At 39.0% G+C, this 19,741-nt stretch overlaps 1 protein-coding gene across 3 annotated transcripts; it reads left to right on the top strand.

Moving 5' to 3' along the window:
* Nucleotides 1-1,658: 1,658 nt before the first annotated feature.
* ENPP4 (ectonucleotide pyrophosphatase/phosphodiesterase 4) lies at nucleotides 1,659-16,564 on the top strand. 3 transcript variants are annotated; one of them, XM_012756444.2, is made up of 5 exons: nucleotides 1,659-1,755; nucleotides 2,356-2,542; nucleotides 10,107-10,965; nucleotides 11,592-11,762; nucleotides 13,712-16,564. In XM_012756444.2, exons 3-5 carry the CDS (start codon nucleotides 10,140-10,142, stop codon nucleotides 14,074-14,076), a joined length of 1,362 nt encoding a protein of 453 aa, XP_012611898.1. In that variant the 5' UTR covers nucleotides 1,659-1,755; nucleotides 2,356-2,542; nucleotides 10,107-10,139; the 3' UTR covers nucleotides 14,077-16,564. The 3 variants fall into 3 exon arrangements, with proteins under 3 accessions (XP_012611898.1, XP_012611903.1, XP_012611899.1); XM_012756445.3 differs by lacking the exon at nucleotides 1,659-1,755 and adding an exon at nucleotides 1,818-1,956; XM_012756449.2 differs by lacking the exon at nucleotides 2,356-2,542 and having other exon boundaries at nucleotides 1,660-1,755.
* The last annotated feature ends 3,177 nt before the right edge of the window (nucleotides 16,565-19,741 follow it).

Here is a 19,741-nt window from a genome sequence, read left to right as displayed (position 1 = left end):
TCAAATTGGGGGACATTTTTCTGGTCATAATGATGATAATTGCTAATGCTTACCACGTGTCAGATACTGTGCTGAGTACTTTACTTGCTTTGTCTCATTCATATGGCAATAACCCTAAGAGGTTGGTAATATAACCTTCATTTTGCAGATAAGGAAATGGACACTCAAATAGGTTGAGACACTGGCCCATGACTGCTCAGCTAGTGAGTGGTAGAGCATTCAAATTCAGGTCTGGTAGATTCTAGGCATTGAACTACATGACCTCTACCAGCTCTGACAGCCTGTGGATCTAAGATGTCCAAATTCACCAATGCACAGGCCAGCCTTGAGGCTTACAACGAATTTATCAAGGCACAAACTAATAATCAACACAATACATCTAGCCCCAAATTGTCTCTACAACTGTTTCCAGATTTGTGGTAACGGCTAACTCCAAAGCTCAGATCAAGGGGACCAATTACAGACTTTAATATCTATGGTCCACTGCAGGTTACTAATCCAGGTACTGGGTTTACAGCTATTAAATCCTTAACACTTAAGGGCATTACCTGTGACTAATATTCTTAATCTTTTAATTATGCTTTTTTGAGTACTCGGCGGAGATACAGTAGTGAACAAGAAAGAATATATCCTGTAGCTTGCATTTTAACGGGGTGGCGTGGGCAGGGGAAGGGGCGAACTTGCAACACCTTAAAACGTTCCAGTAAATTCAATAATGAGTACTTCTACGCCAGGCTGTGTATTTGGTGCTACAGATACAAAGAGAGAGAGAAAAAATAATAATATCTTCTCTTTGCAAAGTGTGCCCAGGCAACCAAAGTGTTAACAAATAAATCTACTTCTGTTTGGCAATTTCTCTTGTGCTATAAAGTTAAAAGTTACATTATTCGACTGTCTGACTATTCGACTGTACCACTAATCATCCAATTAAAGGCAGGAGGACAATACCACATATGCATCTGTCAAAAGAAGTTCCCTTTTCTCAGCTGTAACCCATTACTAATTGCCTGCCACAGGGACTGGGTTTTTGTTTTTTCACCTTGTAAATTTTGCATGTAAAGGTGCTCATTAATCCAATAAGATAGACAGACTGCTACGGTAGATACACAGGTGTATTTATCCCAACTCACTGGAACCGGCTGAAGCTTCTCTAGACTTGTGCTGGACGCTGGTGCAGCCAAAGTCGTTCTCTCAGCGGCCACCTAAGCAGCCAGGTGCACATTAACTAGGGAGTGGCACTAGGCCAACGGTTTAGGAATTGCCAGGGGCCTTTCCAGGGCAGGCGAGACTTTAGGTCCCCTGAAAGGCATCCAGATCTAGGATGATAAGAAGGGGGCGTGGTGGGAAGAATGGAACAAACCTCTCTCTTCCCGAGGTCCAATTCGACCCCACCAAGGCACCCGTGTAACCAATCAGAAAGGACATTACATTCAACGCTGGCTCCGGCACCCAATCCCAGGCCCTGTCTCACACCCCTGGTCCCAGCCGGCTCGGAGCCGGCACCGCGGTCGCACGCGCAGCAGTTGCGCACACTCGGGGCGCGCCCTCCCCCAAGCAGCGCCGGACTCCGGGCGGCGGGGGCTGTGTGCCGCGGCGCGCCCGCTACTGCGCAGGCACCGCAGGAAGAGCTCCGCCTCGCCCCCGTCCCTCCAGGTCCCCCCCCCCCCCCGGCCTTGCCCCCAAGTACCCACGAGCGCCGGGTTCCGCGCGCGCCGCGTTCCGCGCCGTGGGCAGAAGTCGCGGCGACGGCGGCGGGTGAGTGTAAGCCTCGCGAGCCGGGCGTGCTGGAGGGAAAAGCCGCCCCCTCCCCGGTCCCGTGGGGGCTTTGAAGATAGAGGACGAGACCCTCCGCCCCCTCCCCCCACTACACGCACACCGCCGGGGGCGCTGGCCGGGCCGTCCGCGCAGGGACCCGCGAGGCAGGGAGGGAGTGGGCCGAGGGGGAGGCGGAGGCCGGTAAGGGAAGGGGAAAGAACACTTAGCAGGTGGTTGTGGGTTTGGGAAGGCGAGCTGTGGTGTCACAGGTGAAAGGAGGGAAGTTGGCCCAACGTAGCGGATGAAGGGGACGAAGGTGGGCCTGGGGTGAAAATGAGGGGAGGCGGGGCAAGGCGTCAGGTGCGGACCCTTTGGGGGAAAGGCGTTTGATTTTCAAGGAACACTCTCCAAGCCATCAACTGACCTGCGTATGTCTGAATATTAGAATAGAGTTTATGTTAATTATGTATGATTATATGTAAAAACTAATTTTCTAGGAAACAAGCGAACCAAGCAATAAAAGACACCATTTAAGTGGTCTTATATGGCTAGATACTGTGCTAAGCACTTTACAAACAACTCTTCCTTTTCTTATCACAGCAGCCCTAAGAGATGATAGCATCCCAGTTAATGGATGAAGAAAGTCAGGCTCAGACAAGTGAAGGAACGTGTCCAGGATTGTACAACTGGTGACAAGCAGATTTCAGGTTTATACCGGGTCCGACTTCTGAAGGGCTTTGCTTAATTGTCAGGCGATCTGGTGAACCTAAGTCTGAAGACTTGCCAGGTACTATAGGAAATCAGCTGCTGGTTTCAGTATTATGGTTTTCTTCTTTTTCCCCCTTGAGATTGTTTCTGTCCATTATAAGGAAGTTAGGAACACCGTGTTGTGTTTGCACTCATACACACCTCCCTCCACCTCCTTGAGACCTTCTTGTGTTTAAATTAGTTAAAACATATAATCTTAAGAAATTTGATAAAAACACAAGGAGTAATAGAGGGGGAATATTTTACTATGTATTAATAGAAAGTAAGATAATTATAACTTTTGAAGATGCTAGCAAATTTTGTGTGTGGTAGACAATAGAATAATTTAGAATCCTAGAAATTTTAAGACCAAGGAAGTTTTTTAGGGAGTAGTAATACTGTTTTTGTAGACTACTAGGAAAGTAGCAGACAGTAATCTAAAGGTAACTGCCTAAGTTATCTGTATGAATAGACAATAAAGCTATTTTAGAGCTGTATAAAAGTTTCATTGTATTACAGAGCAGATGAGCATACAAACATGCTAATGGTGACAAATATCTTTCACCATATCCTGTAACTGTTAGACTCTCTCAGCTTCACATGGGCTAAGAATAACAGTGAGGGTTGGCAGACAGGCATTCCATCCAGGCAATAAAGTCATCCCAGAGGAAGTAGAGGGTATTTTTTTTTTTATTTCAGCATATTACGGGGGTGCAAATGTTTAGATTACATATATTGCCTTTGCCCAACTAGAGTCAGAGCTTCAAGTGCGTCCATCCCCCAGGTGGTGTGTATCACACCCATTATGTATGTATGTATATACCCATCCCCTACTCCCCCCTTCTACCCGCCCCACACCTGGTGCATGTTACTACTATATGTGCACATAAGTGTTAATACCAATTCAGTGGTGAGTACATGTGGTGCTTGTTTTTCCATTCTTGTGATAGTTCACTTAGTAGAATGGGCTCCAGCTCTATCTAGGATAGTGTAAGAGGTGCTAGATCATCACGGTTTTTTGTGGCTGAGTAGAACTCCATGGTGACATATACCACATTTTATTAATCCATACATGTATTGATGGAGACTTGGGTTTCCACATCTTTGCAATTGTGAGTTGTGCCGCTATAAACATTCTAGTGCAGATGTCTTTTTTAACTTTGGGTAGATGCCCAGGAATGGGATTGCTGGATCAAATGGTAGTTCTACTTGTGGCTCTTTGAGGTATCTCCATATTACTTTCCACAGAGTTTGTACTAGTTTGCAGTCCCACCAGCAATGTATGAATGTTCCTATCTCTCTGCATCCATGCCAACATTTATTTTGTTCCCTGAATTGAGTACCTCATACTTACAGTTGCTGCTGAGATATTTGGATGTACTCCAGATCAGTTTGCGTTTTTTTCTTCCCTGGGGTGGTTTTTTTTTTGTGAAAAATTGCAGAATTTCTCCCAAAGTTTTGTAATATAGTAATTTCATTCCCTGAAACTTGATTTTCATCATTGAAAACTATTTGAGAACTCACTGGTGGTTTGTTTATAGCTTAACACTCCCACACACAACTTTAGAATGAAACAGAATGTGGCACACTTGAATCCAGCACTGCTAATGAAAGGTGTCCTGTCAGTGAAAGTTCTGTTAATAGTTTGAAGATAGTTACCAGACTTGTTAACTTGCTATTACTAGACTTGTAAACTTGTTGAGGACATGAAATTAGTAAGAGCATGGGAAAGCTACTAATCACTTTCTGACCTCAGCTAGTCACTGGACTTCCACTTCATCCTATGTAAAGAGAGGAAATTAGACTACATTATTCCTGATTTATTTTATAGTTTCACAGTAATATTCTGCCTGTTGCAGAACAGACTTTTCCCCTAACTTAACAGCTTTGTAAGTAGAATGGATAAAGGGAAACTGATTTTGAGGGCATTTTGTAAGCTTTATGCATCCTCATTTTACACAACTGTAAACTGAAGCTGGAAGAAATTAGATCTACCCAAGATCGTCCGTCTACTAAGTGTGAGCTTAGGTCTTGAGATCCTTCTGACTTCAGAGTTGTAAAGGAAAAAACTCTCAGGACCTTCCATCTCCTTATGCAAAAGGGAAGGTCAAGCCTGGTGGCTGAATCATCCAACACCCCCACCCCCTTCTAGATGAATCGCTGTTACTAACATTGTGCATTAGGCAGCTCCCCATGGAAAGTTGGGCTCAGAGAAGTGAAGGGATGAGTCCAAGGTTGTACAGCTGATGACAAGCAGATTCAGGTTTATACCAGGTCTGACTCCAGAAGTGCATTGCTCAGGCTACAAAAAGCCTCAGGCATCTATGAAGGACTGCCCCCACAGGTCATTCATAAGGAAATTCTTTGCTGGCCTTTCATAAACAAGGATATGCAAATTGTAACTTTGGGACTGGGCTAAATATAGCTCCTAAAGCAAAGATGCCACACTAATAAGTTGATTATAAGTTTATCTTCTCAGGCACACAACAAAGACAGGATAAGATCAATCATTCATTCTTCCACCTACCCAGGGGCATCTGCATAATTGATTCTTCCTTTACTACCCTTTTCTCTTAACCTTCTCCTTGTCTTATATCAAATGTAGATTTCCTAGGCACTGCCTAAAGTCTCACAAAAATGTAACCATTTGCTTCCACTGCCCACTGCCTCCTTTTTCTTTCTGTATGCCCTCTTCCATTAAATACTGAGTTCCCAGATTCCTCTTCAGATAGCATAGGTCACAGATGCACCTGTGGTTTGTGATTTTTCAGGATACGTTCTCAAACTTTGGCTTAATAAACCTTTATTGATTGAGATCTTTGCCCCAGTCACTTATTTTGGGGCAAATATTTTGGGTTGTCAGAGTCTATAGTCTAACACTTTGTTCATACTGCTAAGCCTGAGGACAAGGACTGGGGCACTTGGATCTTAGCAGTATGCTGTGGGATTACCGAACCCCAGTATTAATAACATGTGTTCCTGGAGCTTCCCCGACATTTGAGGAAGAAAGATTTTGATTTGTATTTCGTGGGGAGGAATGGACACAGCTTTTTGTTCTGTTTTGCATGTGGGAAGTGGTATAAATCATTTTCACATTAAAACACTCAAATCTATTATGAAGTACAAAATTCACATGATTTTTGAGGTAAAATGAAATATCAGAGATGCTTCCTATTTTGTGTCAGGGCATTTAAGATTACAATTTCACTTTACTCCCTTTTTTTTAAATTATAGTTTTACTGAGATATAATTCACATACCATTTAATTCATTTATTTAAAGTATACAGCTTTATGGAAGTTATGCAACTATCACTGCAATCAATTTGAAAACATTTTCATCACCCCAAAAAGAAACCTATACTCAGTCACATTTACTATCCATTTTCCCCCAACTCCTAGTCCTTTGTAACTCCTAATATACTTTGTCTCTATAGATTTGCCTATTCTAGGCATGTCATCTAAATGGGATCAAACAATAGGTGATCTTTTGTGACTGTCTTCTTTCACCTAGAGCAATATTTCAAGTACTTCATTCCTTTTTATTGCCAAATAATATTCTATTCTATGGATATTTCACATTTTATTTATTCATATATTAGTTGGTGGACATCTGAGATGTTTCCACATCTTGACTCTTACAAATAGTGCTGCTATGACATTTGTGTACAAGTTTTCATGTGGACATGTTTTCATTTCCCTTGGGCATATACCTAGTAGTAGAATTACTGGGTCATACAGTAACTCTGTTTAACTTTTTGAAGAACTGCCAGAATGTCTCCAAAATGGTGGCACCATTTTACATTCCCACTAGCAGTTTATAAAAGTTTGGATTTCTCTATATACTCTTCAACGCTTGGTTTTGGTGTTGTAGAACAAAGTTGATGAAAGTCCAAAAGCCTGTCTCTGTTTTTCCAGGATGACAGCCTGATTTATTATTAGTTATTCATGCTCCTGTTTTAAGTGTTATATGTATGAAAAGTATAAAGCCTTTGTCCCCTGATACATGGCACATACACATATTTTTTGCCTTATGGACATAGTTATATTAAATATTTGTTGAATGATTTTTTTAAAAGACCTAGAAGAGTGTTTGCTGAGCAAGACTTCATGTGTAGGAAGTAACTTTAGGATATCCTGGAGACACAAACTATTACTGAAGAGGTATAATAGGTCTCCAAGGTGAATGATAATTATCTTTTACATGCCATTGTAATACATTTCAGAAAAATTGTAACAGCAAAGAGTGGTGAATGGAAATTAAGTTTGGCAATTATCTCTGTAATTATGTCACAGTAATTTGCATAAAAGTTTGGCCTGGATCTTGGAGAGATCTTGAATGCTAGCTAGGCTGAGTTATTTGGATTTTTTATATAGGCAGGAGGATCCTTAGAACAATTCTTTTTTATTATGGGAGTGTCAAGAACAGAGCAGCGCCCGGGAAGATTAAGTTGGCAGCAGATGTTAGACGAGAAAAGGGAAGGTGATCAGATAGGAAGGTGAATTAAAAGACAAAAACGCTGTGGACAGGAGGTATTGAGGACTTACAGTACTGCAGCAGTGGAGATGGAAAAGCATGGGTTGCTGTTACAAGTTCTTGTTACAAACACAGGTTCCTGGCCTCTATCTAGACCATGCGTACTCAAACTACAGCCCGCGGGCCACATGCGAGTATTTTTGCCTGTTTGTTTTTTTACTTCAAAATATGATATGTGCATATTTGTTCATAGTTATTTTTAAACGATAGTCTGGCCCTCCAGTGGTCTGAGGGACAGTGAACTGGCCCCCTGTTTAAAAAGTTTGAGGACCCCTGATCTAGACTGACTGAATCAGAATCTCCCAGGTGTAGCGGCTGGACAGCTGCACTTTTAACAAGCTCATGTCAGTGATTCTACTGTGCTGTATTAGACAATATGAAGATAGAATTGACAAGTGTGTCCCCCACTGATGGTGTACTTGGGAGATCTCTGTGTGACTGAGAGAATGGTGAAGCTGTTTTAAAGGATTAGGAAACTAAGGAAGGGGAAAGATTTGGAGCTGTAAGAATGCATTCAATCTGACATCAGTTTCAACTAGGCAGAGAAATTGCTTGGAATGTAGAATGGTTATCCAGGGAAGGAGCCAGGGCAGTAAATAATATATTTTTAAAGTAGATTTAGGAGTATGTTTTCTCTATGAGAAATTACTTTGCCACCCATTTACTGTTTTAGGTCTACTCTGTTATTGGAAACAAGTATTTGGATATGGAGAAGTAGCTGTACTCAGGGAAAAACCAGGGAATCTACTTGATCCAAGCTTTCAAGGAGACCTGCATGCCTTTAAATGAGTTCTAAAATTACTAGAACCTAGAGCAGCAGCCTGCATGATCTCATCTGATCAAACCCAATTAAGACGGTCTGAGAGAGAAGTTAAAGGTGTTTATAAACATCATGTCAGGGGTCACAAAACACTGAATGAAAAGAGAAGTGGTACTGTCTAGATTCTTGCTAGCTGAAGTTGCTGAGGTATGACTGGGGCTGTGTCTGGGGAAGTACTGTGTTTCCCTGAAAATAAGACAGGGTCTTATATTTATTTTTCTTCAAGAAGACACCCCAGGGGTTATCTTCAGGGCATGTGTTATTTTCCCCTCAAAGCCTCAGCTTGCAGCACGCACAGGATGGCCGGGACCTGACGGGGAGCCAACCTTGTTGGTGGGGCTGCCCGCACCTTTCCGGTCACCTCTGGGATAGTAGCTGGCATGATGGGGCAGATGAGAAGGGCTACTCATCATCTTTACCGCTCTGCCAGGAAATGCATGGGTTGTGCAGATACGCTGCGAAGGCACGCCCATCACTAGGTCTTATTTTCGGGGTAGGGCTTATATTGCGCAAATGCTTAGAAATCCTGCTAGGGCTTATTTTATGGGTAGGTCTTATTTTCAGGGAAACAGGGTACCTGTATGCCTCTTCTGCCACTCATAGGATCCTGACTCTGGTGGTTTGATTTTGTTACTCTGCACAGTTTGTGGTTTCTTGAGTAGCACCAGCAACAGATGTTCCAGGCACCCAGCTCAGGTTAAAATGTTAGTTATTTTCCAGACCCAGAGATTCTCACAAATGAGATTCTGTGTCTTTGTGATTTTAAGTCACTGGTTTTTTCAGGGGTCACAACTTTAATCAGTAAGTGTTTGAATGACTCTTAACTATGCAGAGCATCTAGGTGGTATGTTTGAAAGAAAGTTTCTGTCTTCAAGTATTTGCAGTCTAGTTGAGAGAATGAGAATACACAATAAACGACTCGTGAACTTCACAATCACATTAGTTAACACGCTGCTGCTTGTGTGTGGGATCTCAAGGACCATCCCTTGTGGATTTTCCTTCTCTCACGTGAGGAATTCACTCCTCTCATTCTGACCACAACCCCACATCTTTGCAACTTCCTCTAAAAGTTACTGTTAAAACACCTGTTCTTTGACTTCATAAGAACCTCTAAGTCCAAAAACCTCATATAATCTATCAGTTTCGGCTTAGATGCTACGACTCACCTTTCAGCTCCTCTTTAGCCACCCTTAGTCACCCTTCATTTTCTGTCAGGATCTCGGCCCCAGGTGAGATCAGCTGCCTGTTTCATTTATAGCCTGTGCCAGGGCAGGGAGTTGCCAGGGAAAACCAATCGACTGTGTCGCTTTGAAAATTCATGACAGCTCTGAGCATCGCCCACCGATCCTACTGTTTCTTCATACTTTCTCCTGTTCTTTACATTGACCCTTTCAGACATCCTCTGTGTTCCTCAAACCTCTGAACCTTTCACCACTTTACTCCCTCTCAGCGATTGACTCCACCCCCAGCCACACAAAGAATGCAGCTCCCTTCACCTTCAGCCCTCCAACCTGTTAGCTCACCTAGCCTTCCTCCTTCCCTCCTATTACAATGGAAGAGGCATTCTGCCCATCTCAAGCAAATCATTCCACCAAAGTCACATGTTCTATTTTCTTAGGGACCACAAAGGATAGAGACTGAAGGCAGGGAGGTTGATTAGGGCAAACCTGTTTTTGTCATCAATAGGCCAGCTCTGAGCCGGTGGTATTAGGGAGAACAGTTGTGTCTTTGACTGCAAAAACAAAGTTTAAAGAGAGAACTGGTGATGAAATTCATTTCAGCAGTTGTTACATTTCTTAAGAAGCTTCTATAGAATCCATCTCCTTCCCAGGAGCCTCTGAAAGCTTGCCGTCATTTGTATTTTGTACAAAATAATTATTTTTATTTCTTCATCTGTTCTTATTAAGTATTTAGAAATAATTTCTGTTGCTGCAGATGAGCAAGACAGGCAAACAGGAGTGTTTATGTAGAGTATAAGAAGGGCCCATTGCTCTTCAGAGTGTGAAGGATGGGGCAGGATGTATATAAATAGAAAATTAGACAAGTTAAAGGTACTTCTTATTTTTTTGAGTGTTAGCTTTATTTAGCTGTCTTTAAATAAATGAAATTAATTTTTAAGTTGACATAGCTAAAACTGGGCATATAAAAGTTTTATAAATGTTGGTTCTCCTCTCCTATTGACTAAGATTCTGAAACTTAATCCAAATCAAATAGCATTACTACTTAAGAATTGTGTTTTTATATTTTAGGAACCCTGATTGCTGACCTTCAACGTGTTCATTATGAAGTTTTTAGTAATACTTTTGTTTTCTGGACTTATAGCGGGTTGTAGAGGTAACTCTTCCTATAATTTGCCACCCAAGTTATTACTGGTGTCCTTTGATGGCTTCAGAGCTGACTATCTGAAGAACTATGAATTTCCTCATCTCCAGAATTTTATCAAAGAAGGTGTCTTGGTAGAGAATGTTAAAAATGTTTTTATCACAAAAACATTTCCAAACCACTACAGTATTGTGACGGGTTTATATGAAGAAAGTCATGGCATTGTGGCCAATTCTATGTATGATGTAGTCACAAAGAAACATTTTTCCGACTCTAATGACAAGGATCCTTTTTGGTGGAATGAGGCAGTCCCTATTTGGGTGACCAATCAGCTTCAGGAAAACAGATCAAGTGCTGCTGCTATGTGGCCTGGTACTGATGTACCCATTCATAATACTGTACCTTCCTATTTTATGAATTATAGCTCCTCAGTGTCATTTGAGGAGAGACTAAACAATATTACCATGTGGCTAAACAATTCGAGCCCACCAGTCACCTTTGCAACACTCTATTGGGAAGAACCAGATGCAAGTGGCCACAAATACGGACCTGAAGATAAAGAAAACATGCGCAGAGTGTTGAAAGAAGTAGACGATCTTATTGGTAACTTAGTCCAAAAACTCAAGATGTTAGGATTATGGGAAAATCTTAATGTGATCATTACCAGTGATCATGGGATGACCCAGTGTTCTCAGGACAGAGTCATAAATTTGGATCTCTGCATCGATAATTCAAGCTACACTCTTGTAGATTTGAGCCCAGTTGCTGCAATACTTCCCAAAATAAGTAAGTAAACTTTTAGCCAAGGGATACTACTATTTGAATGGGGCAATTGCTAGAGGAGGGAGAGTTGTATAAAAGAGTGAAGTTCTGGCTTTTTGTATAATAGTTCAGTATCATATACTCATACTTACTCAGATGGGATTATATGTTTTTTTCCCCCTAGTTTACAAGTTTTGGGTAATTAGCTTATGATTTAGGTTCAAAGTGATTATTTCTTTGCTTATTGATATATTTCTTAATTATTCACATTAATGGAAAAATGAAATTTTTATCCTTCAACATTGTGGATTTTAGTGTGAGATGTCTTTCTTCTACTGATCATGGAATTAATAATTAGTAATGTAATTAGTTCATGTTTACTTAGGAAGCTAAACATGAAAATTATCCCCTATCTATAAAAGTCCACCAGGATAATCCACAAAATGAAACAGGTATGTGAATGCTTGAGAAAGGTGTGTGTATCAGTGCCCCACGTTGTTATGTTATTAGTGCTGGTTTTTTTTAAAGAATTAAGTGATTTAATAGATGACATTGTCCAGAATTTATTTCCAGTTATTCTAGTTAGATATATTTTTTCCTTCTCAGTCACCTGTAACTTTTTTTTCTTTGCTATTTCCGTTTTCTTTCAGATAGAACAGAGGTTTATAATGCACTGAAAAACTGTAGCACTCACATGAATGTTTATCTCAAAGAAGACATTCCTGACAGATTTTATTACCAACATAATGACAGAATTCAGCCTATTATTCTGGTTGCTGATGAAGGCTGGACAATTGTGCTGAATAAATCATCACGAAAATGTAAGTATATATTTAGGATATTTCTGTTGTATCCTAGGGACAAGTCACACACTGTGATACTGTTGTGTTAAGAAAGTACTTTGATTTAGAGATGTTTACACAGAATAATTAAATTTCCAACTAGATAATTCTCAGGTCTTCATTTGGTAGCAATTTACAATAACCACAATTTCACCCCTAGATTAGGAGGCTAGGTAACCTTAAGGTAAAGGCATAGTTACACCTTCTTACCAAAACTGCAGTTATTGTCAGTAATTTTCAACAGTGGTTATCTTGATTTGTAGAAAATAGAGAGATGTAAAGAAACAAAGAAAATAAAAAAAAGTAAAGAAACAGTACAAAGGGAGAGATTAGCTAGTTCAAATGTTCTTTTCCTGTGTGTTAAAAAATTTGTCTGAGGAACCTTAAGTCTTTCCCCATTTGTAAAATAGTTTACCTGAATGCCACAGCTATTTAGAATACTGGTCAAGAACAACAGAGTAAACAAACAAAAATATCCATCAAGTAAACAAAATAGATGTGTCGTAATCTCTCCTTAAACTGAGAAAATGTATAGGGGAGAGGTACGGATATCACCTAAACTGAAGCTTATTTGTCCATTTTTTACATTCAATTTAAATATTTTTTTTAAAAATCTGATTTTGTAGTCTATAGCAGGGGTCAGCAAACTTTTTCTGTGAAGGGCCAGACAGTAAATATTTTAGGATTTGTGGGCCCAGCTGTTCTGTGTCTCATCTACTCAACTCTGCATTAATAGTGTGAAAGTGGTCACAGACAGTATGAAAACAAATTGAAATGGGTGTTCCAGTGAAAGTCTGTTTGCAAAAGCAGGTAGAGGACTGAATTTGGCCATGGGCTGTAGTTTACAGATACCCGTTCTATCAACAGAAGCATCAAGCAAGGATAAGACAGGGTCAGGGTCCATGGAGTTTGAAATTATTTATATTTATGTCATATACTCATTACTGAAATTTTGAAAATACAAAAAAGCAAAGAGAACAAAAACTATCCCCCAATACAGAGATATAAACAAATATTAATGATGAGAGTTTCCCCTCCTAACCTTTTTTCTGTTATAAATAATGCATATTTAACATTATTGAAATCATAATATCTATATGTATTGTTATATTTTGCTTTTTGTCATATTAGTCATATTTTTATTATGAAATATTTCAAATGTACAACTAAAAATAATATAAAAATATCAATATACTCATCACTCAGTTACCTACACTTAGTATGAAAGTGGGAGCTTGTTAAATGCAACTGGTGTACGTTAAAAGGTGGTATTTGATAAAATAAAGGTAAAAATGGGGAATCTGGTATTGGAGTTATATTAGGGACCATCACACGTTTTTCTTTGAGTCAGACTTTTCCTGGAGTTACAAGTTAGAGTCATCTGGTTGGACTTCACATTTAATAGAAGAATCCCTTCAGTAACATTCTCAATTATCTGGCCCTCCCGATGTTGGGAGATTTATTAACTGTCATCACACCAGTGGTACATTATGTCATCCTACTTCTTATTACAGGAGCAATTAAGATCGGTAAGGCTGTAGGTTTGCTTTTTCCCCATTCTTACTGCTGCTGTCTCCAGTTATACAGGACCTTCAGTCTGACCACTCTCCTTATCACTAGTGCCGTTTGTAGTAGCTTTTGCAAACGGTGCTGGGGATCAACAAGTGCAGTAAGTGGGACTAGGGCTAAAAGATAAATATATCGGGTTGAGAAGTAATGTGAAAGTTTAAGGCCTTGACCGATTGGGGAGAAGGGTATGTGGGTGTATGAAATAGGGGACATGGCTGAGCTGAAGAAACAGACATTTTTATTTCTGGCCCCTGTCTGGTGCAACTAAACAGAATCTTAATGGATGGGAATTAGACTGGCAAGTTATTTTGTAATAGAAGGGCTCATCTATTTACTAACATCCTTTTGTTCTTTTTCAGTAGGCGACCATGGTTATGATAATTCTTTGCCTAGTATGCATCCATTTCTAGCTGCCCACGGACCTGCATTTCACAAAGGCTACAAGCACAGCACAATTAACATTGTGGATATTTATCCAATGATGTGCCACATCCTGGGATTACAACCACATCCCAATAATGGAACCTTTAGTCATACGAAGTGCTTGTTAATTGACCAGTGGTGCATAAATCTCCCTGAAGCCATTGGGATTGTTATCGGTGCACTCTTGGTGTTAACCACGCTAACATGCCTCATGATAATTATGCAGAATAGACTATCTGTACCTCGTCCATTTTCCCGACTTCAGCTACAAGAAGATGATGATGATCCTTTAATTGGGTGACATGTGCTGGTGTTTATACAAAGTGTCTTTGATTAATCACAAAACTAAAGCTTCATCCAAGGAATAGTGTTGTAACTATGAAAAAGGATACTTTGAAAGACAAAGAACTTAGACCAAGCATGCTAAAATTGTTTTGTTTTTCTTTGTGTTTTGTTTTGTTGCATTTGCTAATGCAAATAATCCTAACCATAGTAAAATTGCTAGTAAATCATTAGTTAACACCATCTATTTCTTTAACTAGAAATAGCTTTTGAGAAAAATAACTCCCTTTGCCTTTTTGCACTGAAGATATGATACATCTTTAAATGAAAATATACCAAAATTTCATAGGCATGCTTTTCTAATAAATTTATATATTTGTAAACAAAACATCAGAAGTCTTGATGCAATTCGTGAATTTTGTGTATCAGGGAGAAAGTTTTCTATATTTTTATATTTACCTCTAATTAGTTTATATCCCAAGTAACCTCTTGAGATAGAAAATTCTCTGTGATGGTTAATAAAATTGATTAACCAAGCAGAAAAGATCTAGCATATGAAGAAATTATTTTAAGGAAAGCTATTAAAAAACAAAAAACAACTAAGACCATGTGATAAAAGCCTGATTACGTCTTAAGCTGTCGGAGTCTCAAAAGTTGTATCTTTTGAAGATTATCGTAAATAAGAAATTTAGAAGAAAATAGAGAAAAGCGCGTTTTCCATTTGTGCTTAATGTCTTTGTGTAAGTGACTTAGTTGTGTATGGGTGTGCAAGCATGTTGGTGTGTAGACATTGTGTGACTTATGGAAGGAGGTCAAAGGTGGGCTGTGGCCAAGCTTCCACATTCCCACAGAACACAGCTCTCAGGAAAGGTTATTTTTTGCACATCATATTTGTTTACTTTCTCCTGAGTCACAAGTTAAAATCATAACTTAAAAAATTCATTAATTTTTATTATCATTTAACTTGGTTATGTTGTTTATTATAATCTTAGGTATCCAAGTGCTACAAGAAAAATTTCTGACCTGAGTACAAATTTTACTTTGATTGGGTCAGAGTGAAGAATGGAGATTTTTGTATTTATTTTGGGGACATTATGGCTTATTTTTTAGGCTAGAGAGGAGTTAAGAAATATAAAACATAATTTAGTATCCTTTGATCTTTCACACTATTCATGCATTGAGTAGCAGAATAGCCTTAGTGCTGCCTCTGCTGCTTTTTTCCCTCTAGTATTTGGATCACTGAAATAATTACTCTGCTTATGTCTTTTAACATGTTTGTTCAGAGCCAATCATTTGTTGTGAAGAACTGTCATCCTACTTTTGCTAAGTAGTATCTTCTAATAATCAATATGAAGAAATTGAATTGTTTGGCAAAGTAGATTGTATATTGAGTCGCTGCTAATTTCTTGAGCCTGGTATTTGGTGCATTTGGGGTTCTTTAGAGGGATTTCCACATCCTGCATAAATAATCCAGGCTATTGGTCAGAAGTTGACTGTGTTAAGAACAGCAAAATAAATAAATGAGATAAAGCCAATAGGACTATTACTGCTTTTTGAAAATTTTTTATTTCTGATTTTTTTTTCTCACATAAAATAGTTATCCTAAAGGTTAATAGTTGATTGGAACACTATAATAGAAAAGTTCCATTCTACTTTAATTCTCATTAAGGAAAAAATAGAATCGACACATTTAAGTCTGTTGTTTTTGTAGTGGACATTTTTGAAGTGTCCAAAATACTAGGATATTTTATACTTGGTCCTTGCAGTGGTGTGAGTTTTAGGGATTGCATTTGCTTAATTGGTGTTTATGAGTTTCAGAAATGTATACATAACATCCAGCCCATGAGCGGATTTTAGGATGAAATAGAGAGATTGTCAGTGACTTAACCCTTGCTACAAGCCATTTACCTATTTGTCTTGTCTTTCCTTCCATTCTCAAAATATTAACTTTAACTTTAAATATAGGTAAATTTTTAAAAGTACATGTTGTTGGAACAAGAACAATGGTATTTATTTAATCAAAGTATAATTTATATATTACTATGTTGAACTTTGTATTCATTTGTATCTTTAAGAAAACTGTCACTGTTAAAGCCAATGACTCCTGTAGAACACTGAGAAAATCTTTTGCAAAATTAGCCTTTTATATTGTGGTTTTGGTGTGTATTTTGTTAAGTAATTAAATAATATGCTGCTATGATTTCTGGGTGGTATAAAGTATTTGGCTCCAAGAAACATTAAAATATTTATGACAATACTCCACGGTAATAGGAAAAATTTTGAGTGTTTTTTCTTAATTCCGTGAGTTAATTTAGAATAAGCACTTTTATGTATGACATAGGGACAGTTCTGATGCCGTTATTAATGTACCAATTCCCTTCTAGTAAACAGCAGTAGAATAACAAATATTTCAATGCTGTGTGCTATAGGCTTTGTATTGTTATTCCATTAGGCTTGGTATAAGAATTTGCACATAAGTTCTGCAAACATTAAAAGATTAAAATACCTTTGCATTGTTCTTGAGTGTCTCCCTCTCTTGCCTATGTCTCATATGCTTTAAGGATTGCACCTAATTCCTTTTATTTGGAGGGTTACACTTCATTGTTAACACATAAATTTACAAATAGAAGCACAAAGATGAGAGGAAAGTGTTTGTTTTTTGTCAATTTTTAAAATGGTGTGTAAATAAAATAATGTGAGTGTGCTTTAATGGAATTTGTATGTAGTGCCTTAAGTTAAAATATATTTAAACTATATTGTTTGAATTCATAGTTAATGACTTTATGATTTAAAAATTTTATGTGAATAAAAGTTACCAAAACATTCTTACTGTAATTATTAAAGTGCAGTGTCATTGCTGATTTTTAAATTTGTTTCCTTGCAAATATACATACTATGGTAGATGTCATCATGACTTAGTAATAATACTGCCAAAACCCATATTGGCGTTCATTAGTTTTTTTTTCCAACCCAGATTAAGTGTATATAACCTTTAACCAAAATTTTTTAAAAAACTGTAAATATACAATTCAGCATAAGGATGTCATTGAAAAGAAAGCCAAGATTAATTTTGAGACCTCCAGAACTATAATTTATTGGCTTACAGTAGAAGGGAAGAAGTTTGGAAAAGCTGATTATAAAACAGAGGGATGAGGTGGGGCAGAGGTTATGGAATTTAAGCTTGGTTTTGTACATAGCCATAGGTATCTAATGACATGTCCAATTTCATACAGATTCAACAAAGTTCCCTCTAGTAGACCAGTGTTTAATTAATTTCCTATTTTGATATTCAGTGGACACTACTAAGAAAATGAAAGAATAAAAGATACTTTCATTACTCTAGAAGGAAGTTCTTTCAAAAGTGGTAAGACTTTATACCAACATATTACTTATGTGTACTCATGGTTTAACGGTTGCTGCTGAGATCTTTGGATCCAGAATCCTCTTCCAGGTCCTGTGCTTCCTGAAGTTGAGATGCCAGCTTTGCCTCTTTCCCCTCCCCCAGCTTCCTTGGTGCCTGTGTTTGGATATCTTTACAACCCCTCCCTGCCGCCCCTCTCCCCTGGAGAATATGTGAGAATACAAATGATTCAATTTGGACCTAGGATCCTGTCACACAAACATGCTGATTTTTTTTTTTTTTTTTTGAGATGGAGTCTCACTCTGTTGCCCTGAGTAGACTGCAGTGGTGTCAGCTTAGCTCACAGCAACCTCAAACTCCTGGGCTCAGGCAGGGCACTGTGGCTCATGCCTATAATCCTAGCACTCCGAGGGGCTGAGGTGGGTGAATTGCTCGAGGTCAGAAGTTTGAAACCAGCCTGAGCAAGAGCGAGACCCTGTCTTTACTATAAATAGAAATTAATTGGCCACCTAATATATATAGAAAAAATTAGCCGGGCATGGTGGCGCATGCCTGTAGTCCCAGCTACTAGGGAGGCTGAGGCAGCAGGATTGCTTGAGCCCAGGAGTTTGAGGTTGCTGTGAGCTAGGCTGACACCATGGCACTCTAGCCAGGGCAACGAAGTGAGACTCTGTCTCAAAAAAAAAAAAAAATACTCCTGGGCTCAAGGGATCCTCCTGCCTTAGTCTCCCAAGTAGCTGGGACTATGCGCCACCACGCCTGGCTAATTTTTCTATTTTTAGTAGAGATGGGTATTTCTCTTGCTGAGGCTGGTCTTAAACTCCTGACCTCAAGTGATCCTCTCGCCTCGGCCTCCCAAGAGTGCTAGGATTACAGGTGTGAGCCACTGCGCCCAGCCCATGCGGATTATTTATCTTGGTGTTTAAGTGTGTGCAGGTAGTTGTTGGCATTGAAATGACTAGATCCTCTGACTCCTGTCCCATGTCAAAATTACCTGGGAAGCAACGGCAGAATCTACACATAGAGAGCAAGCCAAACTGTCATGCAGGCCTTCTACCTTTCCACATACCTTCTTTTAATCTTTTTGACCTCTGAAATCTCATTTCCACCATCAGTAAGCTTTTCCACTGATGGTTCCACAATGATGATTTACAAATACATGTCTCCAGTTCAGACCTCCCTCTTGTGTTAAAGATCTGAATTGCTAGTCAGCTAATATGCATTTTATTCTTTCCATATCCACCGTGCTTAAACCCACTGTCACAGATGGGTGGTGGAAAGGATCAATAGAATTAACCCCAAAAGAAATCTAGATAACCCCAGTATAAAAATACACATTTTATAAAGGGTTCCTATAGATCAGACAGTACTATCAATTTATACATTGTTTGAAATGTTCACTGAAGAGAGTGAATGTGTGTGTGTGTGTGTGTGTGTGTGTTTGTGTGTGTGTGTGTGTATATATATATATTTTTTTTTTCTCCGAGACAGAGTCTCACTCTCTGTTGCCTGGCTAGAGTGCCGTGGCATCAGCCTAGCTCACAGCAACCTCAAACTCCTAGGCTCAAGCGACTCTGCCTCAGCCTCCTGAGTAGCTGGGACTACTGGCATGTGCCACCATGCTCGGCTATTTTATATATATATATTAGTTGTCCAGTTAATTTCTTTCTATTTTTTTTAGTAGAGATGGGGTCTCGCTCTTGCTTGAATATATTTTTTATATTCAAAATTTCTGCAAAAGCTCCCCCCCCCACCATTTTTTTAGTACTCTGAAAGGAACATGTAGGAGTTCCATTTCTAGTAATGGTAGACTGAAACGCAAGCCAACCCCCTCACTGAGGACTAGAAAATCTGGACAAATACAAAAGAAGTGTGCTTAGACACTGAGGAATTTCTAAGAAAGTGAAGAATCAAGAAGATTCAGAAGGAAGAAAACCATACAGGCGAGTCCCCAATGTCACCTGTAAACGAAGAAGCAGCTGAGGGGCTGAGGTGCTAACCTAATCAAAGTGAGGCTGGGGCAGGGTGGTGGAAAGACATAAAGCACAGATGTTTTATTTAAAAAAATCAAAATATTTTAAAAAATTATAACAATACACTATTTGGCACAAATTTGAAGATAAAAATGAAATGGATAATTCCTAGGAAAATATTATTGGATAAAATTGACTCCAGTAGAGAAAAAGAAAACTAAAATATACCAATTTCTATATTTAAAGAAAGATTAGGGCAGTTATAAACCAGTACACACAAAGTGTCAGGCCTCAAAGTGACTCCTTATCGGGTTGGATATCAGTTTATATTTGCCTCATAAAAACTAATG

Source organism: Microcebus murinus, chromosome 5 (genome assembly GCF_040939455.1).
Source record: "Microcebus murinus isolate Inina chromosome 5, M.murinus_Inina_mat1.0, whole genome shotgun sequence".
Taxonomy (NCBI): Eukaryota; Metazoa; Chordata; class Mammalia; order Primates; family Cheirogaleidae; genus Microcebus; species Microcebus murinus.
The sequence above is the reverse complement of the archived record's forward strand: the minus strand, read 5'-3'. Positions and strand labels throughout refer to the sequence as shown.

Coding starts and splice junctions, on each gene's coding strand:
- ENPP4 (XM_012756444.2), top strand. CDS start 10,140: ATGAAGTTTTTAGTAATACTTTTGTTTTCTGGACTTATAGCGGGTTGT. Junction 10,966..11,591: donor TGCAATACTTCCCAAAATAA/GTAAGTAAACTT, acceptor GTTTTCTTTCAG/ATAGAACAGAGGTTTATAAT. Junction 11,763..13,711: donor GAATAAATCATCACGAAAAT/GTAAGTATATAT, acceptor GTTCTTTTTCAG/TAGGCGACCATGGTTATGAT.